This window comes from Osmerus eperlanus, unplaced genomic scaffold, assembly GCF_963692335.1.
Source record: "Osmerus eperlanus unplaced genomic scaffold, fOsmEpe2.1 SCAFFOLD_834, whole genome shotgun sequence".
NCBI classification, from domain to species: domain Eukaryota; kingdom Metazoa; phylum Chordata; class Actinopteri; order Osmeriformes; family Osmeridae; genus Osmerus; species Osmerus eperlanus.
Window position 1 is genome coordinate 1 of NW_026911227.1, and position 6,793 is coordinate 6,793.

The 6,793-nt window shown below is 50.7% G+C and overlaps 1 protein-coding gene across 1 annotated transcript; it reads right to left on the minus strand.

The window, feature by feature from the left end:
* Positions 1 to 338: 338 nt before the first annotated feature.
* Positions 339 to 5,370, minus strand: LOC134015782 (ephrin type-A receptor 7-like; the record flags this gene model as incomplete). The annotated part of the gene is made up of 4 exons (XM_062455315.1): positions 339 to 394; positions 3,577 to 3,685; positions 4,213 to 4,444; positions 5,246 to 5,370. Coding segments are annotated over 4 exons (522 nt in total), but the record flags the coding sequence as incomplete, so codon positions are not given.
* Positions 5,371 to 6,793: the final 1,423 nt, after the last annotated feature.

A 6,793-nucleotide genomic window follows, 5' to 3' on the forward strand; every position in this document is an offset into this window, starting at 1 on the left:
GCGGAATTAAGATTTAATGCTGCCATGCTACTTATACTTCACTAGTAATCTCTCTCTCTCGCCCTCGCTTTCTCTCTCTCCCGTTTTCTCTCTCACAAACACCCCCCCCCACACACACACACAAACACAAACACACACAAACATATACACACACTCTCACACCTGAGATAGCCCTCCACGTAAATAGTGTGGTGTAGATGCTGTTCAAAGAAAATGGATCTCAATGGGACTATACCTGAAAAGTATAGCCGACAGATAAACAGAGGTTCGCGTGAAATTCACACACACACGCGCGCGCACACACACGCGCGCGCGCACAGCTAGCATGTATTACTTACATTGGAAGTAGAGCTCCTCGTCTCCTTCCTGGCTGGCCTTGCTGTATCCACATTGTCTGGAGGATGGAGGAAGAGGGGAAGAGGGAGACACATTAGAAGGAAAGCACGTCCACATCTGTTCACCAGCGTGTCCATGTACCATGCGCGCGTGTGTGTGTCTTTAAGTGTGTGTGTGTTTGGAGGGGTGGCGGGGCGAGTGTGTCTCCGGTCACAAGACTCTGTGGAACAGTAATATGCACGTGTAGCCACACTGGCACTTCCTGCCTTCGCAGTGCAATGCCAGGACATGAATCAGGCAGAAGTTGAAACACACACACACATATTCCCCAAACCATCAAGGCCAGCAGACTTTTCACCCAGCTGTCACAACCAACCAGCACGCACACACTCTCACACACATTATGTACAGCAGAAGGGCAAGAGTGCATGCAAGGGGCCCCATTCCAATTCTGCTTCAAGTACCTCTGCCATTTATTCCACATAATGTGGCAGGGGGTTGGCGGGTGATGAGGGAGCCATGACACCTCCTCTCAGTAGAACGAGCGAGGGCAGTCTGAGTCGCCGAACCTCCCAGTCTGGGGTTTGAGATGGGACAGCGGACTGAGGATCGGGGGTGGTGGGGGCGGGCGGAGGGGGGCGGGGCTTTGGTCTGGGAAGCAGGGGGGTGGAGAGGGGCGCGGATGAAGTTAGGGGTTAGGGGAGAAGATGAGAGGGGGGCGGCAGGGAGGGGTGTGGAGAGAGGGAGTGTGGACAGGGGGGTGTGGGTGTGGCGGCGGGCGGGCGGGGGGTGGGGTCGTGTTCATCGGAGGAGAATAGTGATAGGCTGGAGCACTGGCTGAACCAAACGCACAGCAGGCCTGAGCAGGAACGCTGGCCCGCCGGACTCCTCTCCTCCGTCACTTTCTCTTTGTTTCTTTCGTTTCCTTCTTGTCTCGCTGCCACTCACTCTCTCTTCCTTGCTTTCTCTCTGCACAATCCTTCGCTCCTGTGACTCTGTCGCCGAAAGCCACAGTCTGGAGATAGCCCTTCACCTCTCCTTCTGGAGATAGCCCTTCACCTCTCCTTCTGCCATCCGCCCCCTCTTATTTCCCTTCCACTGTTCCATCCGCTGTTCATGTGACCGTGTCACAAGGTTCTTGTCCACCGGAGGGGAAAAATAGCTGGGCTGACCATCAGAGCCTGACCCCTCATGCCCTGACAAGCACCAATGACTAGTCTCTGTGTGTGTGTGTGTCAGTGTGTGCGTGTCATCTTTCGGCAGAGTTCATCCATTTGTGTTTGTTAACATCTCTGTCGCCATTCGCAAAGTGTGTGGGTAACTGTCTTTGTGCATTACGTACGCAACTACGTCTATAACCTAACGAGGCCTTGAATGGGGGGGAGGGGAGAGAGGGAGGAGAGGAGGGTGAGTGGTCCTGTATGACCCCGCGGCGCAAACAAATCCAGCAAACACAATTTAGAGCTACTCGATCTGACAGAACCATTTCATTCAAGTGGGCAGAAAATACGTCCGGCTGCCTGGTAATGGAGTGTGTGTGTGTGTGTCATGAGTGATCATTTGTAATTGTGGCCCTGCAGACATGGTGGGGTTGGCCATATTTGCAAACATGAGAGGCTCCTAATTGTGGTACTGACCTATTTGTCTTTGTCTGTGTCACACAGACAGAAAAGCTATCTAATGGACAAACACACTCACATGCACGGTGAGGCTGTCCACTGCCAACACATGAATTACAATGGGAATACTTTAAACACATAGCTTACCCTGAAATACACTACATGTGTGGTGGTGTTTGTGTGCGTAACTCTTCCCATTATGGCTGCCTGTGAGTGCATGTGTCTATGTGCTCACAAGTATGTGTGTGGTTGTGTGTGAGTGCTGACTGACAGTTCCTGTGTATCACACAAAGTATCATGCAGTAGTGAATGAACAGAGGTTTTCTTTGATCTATTCTCATGTGAGACATGCACGTCGGGGCTGTGTGGGCGAGGTCTGAGAAAGACAGACAGAAAGAGACAAAAATAGAACAGTAGAGAAAGAAAGTGAAAGAAAGCAAGAAAGGAAGAAGGAGGAAGAGAGGAAGAGATAGAGAATAAGAGCAATAGAGAAAAACAGAAGGAGAGGAAGAGAGAGATCGCCATATTGTGATGGCTGAGGCTATTGTTCTCTTGCGGAACCTCCAAAAGCTTGTCTGACAATTGATTAAAACGTTGAATGTTTTCGATGGTGTGCGTGTGATTGTGTGGGGGGCGAAAGTGAGCGGGAGGACTCATGGGAGCATGTGTGATGAGGTGTGTGTGTGTGCAAGCGCGGGGGAGTGTGTGTGGGCGTGTGTGAGAGTCGGGCCAGCCATACATTTGGACAGATGTCAAGGATGGAAAGAGCTACTTTCCATAATCTAGTGAACTGTTGAAAAAATACAGGCCCATTTGTAGACGGGCCTCACGTTGTGGCTGTCTCTCTCTCTCTCTCTCTCTCTCTCTCTCATCTCTCTCTCTCTCTCTCTCTCTCTCTCTCTCTCTCTCTCTGTCTCTCTCTCTCTCTCTCTCTGTCTCTCTCTCTGTCTCTCTCTCTCTCCTTGCTCTCTGTATTTCTCTCTATCTCTCTTTTTCTTTGTCTATATTGCTTTCTCTGTCTGTTTCTGTGATCCTACTGTGCTTCCCGGAATTCATGCTAAAGCTCATCTGAACCTCTCATCCAAACTCTGGTTATAACCAGTATGGTGATATTTTTAATCGAATTATGCCCCAAACAAAGATGTTTGCCAGTCTTCTAAACCTTCCAATATGCCCACAGAAAAAAAGATGGCTTCCATCGTGTTAATTGAACATTGCGGAGCCTATTTGAATCAACACGTGTCACCTCGGTAATCCAGAGTCAGCATGTCTCATTAAAGCGGTGATGAACAATGTGATGCGTGTGTGAGGAAGCCAGTCTGGGAGCGTGAGTGTGTCACTGGGGCGGCTGGAGGCTTAGCAGACTCATCGTTCCTTTAAGCTGCTCTCCTTGTCATTACAGGACGTGTACTGTGGAAGCTGGATTACTGTGATCGGGATTAGAATAGAGTGGCGTGTGTGTGTGTGTACAGAAACAGAATCGGCAGCTGACATGATGTATATTGTTAGGTGTATATTGGCGTTAAATCCATTTAAAAAACATACAATACCTACGGTACAGATTACATTTACTCTACTCAATGACAGTGTATCTGTGTCATGTGTGTGTGTGTGTGTGTACCTTTTCCAGATGAGCAGTCCCACTCCCATAGACATCAGCATGATGAGGGCAGCTACAGAAATCACCACGATGATCACTACAGGGTTCTGCTCACTGGAGGCCAGGGCCACTGTGGAACACACACACTGTTAGAGAACTGACAGCTTTATTGCACACACACCACACACACACACACACACACACACACATAGTCACACTGAACAAAGAGGCAAACAAAAGCATATATGCAAAAATGAATTAAATATGTATCATGACACTCTCAAGTGAGAATGTGCTAGCGTGGCCATGTGAACACACACACACACACACACACACACACGGGACACAGAGACACTCCGGAGGAGGTGAAAACAGGGACATCCTATCGGCATGCAGAATGAGGAGCCATTTCACAGCTCAGCGGCAAAATCCTGGATCTTCACACATATTTCCAACGCAGACACGTCTCTCTCCCTCCCCTCTCTCTCTCCATCTCTCTCTCTCTGTCTTCTTAGCAAACAGGAGGCCTCATTGTGCCAGGCTGGCCTGGCGCCCACACCAGCCCTATCCCAAGCTGCCTGGCGGCGTTGGAGCGAGAGAGCGCCGAGAAAAAGGGAGAAGAGGAGAAGCGGAGGTGGCAGGGAAAGGTCTACTCACGCTCGCCAAGAGTCTGGAGCTCCAGGGGTTGGCTGTAGGCCCCGTAGTCGATAGCCGAGGAGGAAGAAGAGGAGGCGGGCGACAGAGGGGAGGAGGAGAGGGAGGAGGAGGGCGGGGCCGGGGTGGAGAAAGGCGGATGAGGAAGACGTAGGCGGTGCCTGGTTTGTAGGTTGTTGACGCTGATGCGCGTGGCGGCTGTCTTGACCGTGGAGTAGCTCTGGTCCCTGTGCTCCTGAGGGGGGGGGAGGGGGGGGGGGGGGGGGGGGGGGGGGGGGGGGGGGGGGGGGGGGGGGCGATGAACATGGGACAGAGAAATGTTGGTCAAACTTTGGAATCTCAAAGACTAGGAAACTCCTCAACGGCACTGTATGTGAGTGACAAAGATCTGTGTTTGAAAAGCTGGTCTTCTTCTGACAACAGCTGAGAAGTGAGGAAGGAGTCTCATCTCCAAGCCAACACATTCTCCAACCCATAACTTCTGTTTTGTTACTCTGCTTTCCTGTCTAAGAGTGAGTGTGTGTGTGTGTAAGCAGTGTGCACATGAGTGTATGACTCACTCATGCACTCACACACACACACATATTCTCTGTGGGCCCCAGTCTGTTTGTGTCTGAGGGACATCTGTTTCCTGATGCCATCTCTTCAGAACAAATAGAAATGTACTCTCTCTCCTATCTCATGTCAATAACAACAGCGGGATAGGTTTAATATCTTTGATGGAGCCACTGTAAAGCTGCTTTATGGAGCACTGTTTGGATTCTGAAGCATGCCTATCATGCAATCCCAACATATGGAGAAGAGCAAACGTTATTAAGCTCTTAAGTAATCATCTCCCCACCCCAAAAAAAACATGTATGTGTGTGTCTGTGCATGTTTGCGTGTGTTTGTGTTTATATATGTGTGTGGGGATATTTCCAGTACCAGTCAAAAGTTTTGACACATATTCCCAGGTGTCCAAACTTTTGACTGGTACTGTATGTGTGTGTGTGTTTATGTTTGTGTGTGTTTGTGTGTGTGCCAGCAGTGACTGTACCTTCTCATAGTACTTGATCTCGTACTCGGTGCGGCTGCTGTTGGGGGAGCTGGGCTCTCTCCACACCAGCGTCACGCTGCGCTGGTCCACCTTCTCCGCCCGCAGCTCGCTCACCAGAGAGGGCGCTGGAGAGGAGACAGGGAGAGGGGTTAGCCCCGAGACAGACAGACAGATGGACAGCTGATACATCCGACTCCCCCCCCCAACCCCCCCCCCCCCACCCACCCACCGCCACACACACACACCCACACGCCAAGCGTCTAATTAAGACACACTTTAGGAGGACAGGCCTAACGAGCCGTCGCTCAGAAGAAAAACTGCCATGAAACACTTTCATCCAGCGGGCTTCGTCACTCAGGGAGGTCTGGGGAGGGAGGAGGTGTCACCAGAGCCAGCAGGACTAGAGAGAGTCGGGTCACTGCACGGGGGCCACCATTTTCCTGTCAGGGCCACGTCACAGCTGTGCAGCTCTCTGAGACGGGGGTTTTAACGGTGTCGCTCGTCCTCTTGTAACGCTGCTTCCAGTAATGCTCTCTCGTTCTTTCCCCTCACGTTGTCGTTCCCGCTCGCTTGTCTCTATGGCTGGCCCTGGTCTTTGAATTTCGACTTCTTTTGTTGCCGGCTAATCTCTCTCCTGACCTCTCGCCACCCTTCCTCCAGTCACACGTTTGCTTAATCTTTCTTAACATAACACACACACACATGCCCTCTCGCCCCCCTTTTCTCCCTCTTTTCCACTAACCCTTCTCTAATTCCACTCCCACCCTCTCTCTCCCCTCCGCCACACACCCCTTCCTCGCTTCTCTCTCATCCTCACCCACCCCGGCGTGACCCCACCTCGCTCTAAAGCGCCTCGGTGAAATGGTTAATGAAGTCCGTTTGGGTTTCAGATCAAAGAGGGACTACATTCCCACCTCACGCTGCTCCGCCCTCTCCTCTGCTTGATTCCTCCCTCTCTCTTTAAAACAAAGGGATGGGATATCCATTATTCATGCTGGCTGCGTCTTACTGTCAGCTAATGAGGAGTGGGTATATCTGTCTCTCTCCATCTCTTTCCCCCTCTCAGTTTCCATCTCTCTCTCTCTCTCTCTCTCTCTCTCTCTCTCTCTCTCTCTCTCTCTCTCTCTCTCTCTCTCTCTCTCTCTATATGTCTCTCTCTCTCTGTCTCTCTCTCTGTCTCTCTCTCTCTTTTTCTCTCTCTCTCTCTGTCTCTCTCTCTCTTTTTCTCTCTCTCTCTCTGTCTCTCTTTCTCTCGATCCCTCATTCCACTTCTGTTCTCCATCTCTCTAGCCTGTCTCCTGGCTGGGCCAGTTCGATACCACATCTAGGACTGCAGGTACGAGTGGAACAATGAACGCTGTCCTTGTGTGTCTGTGTGTTGCACATCACTTGTAATAACAGAATTGTTATAGCTATGTACACAGGGGTGATCTGACTAATTATGCCCTGAAACAATCCAATGGAACCACAAAGACGTGACAGTACATCATTGAAACACACACACACATGCACACACACACTTCAGCTTTGTGAAGTAGGGCACTAGTA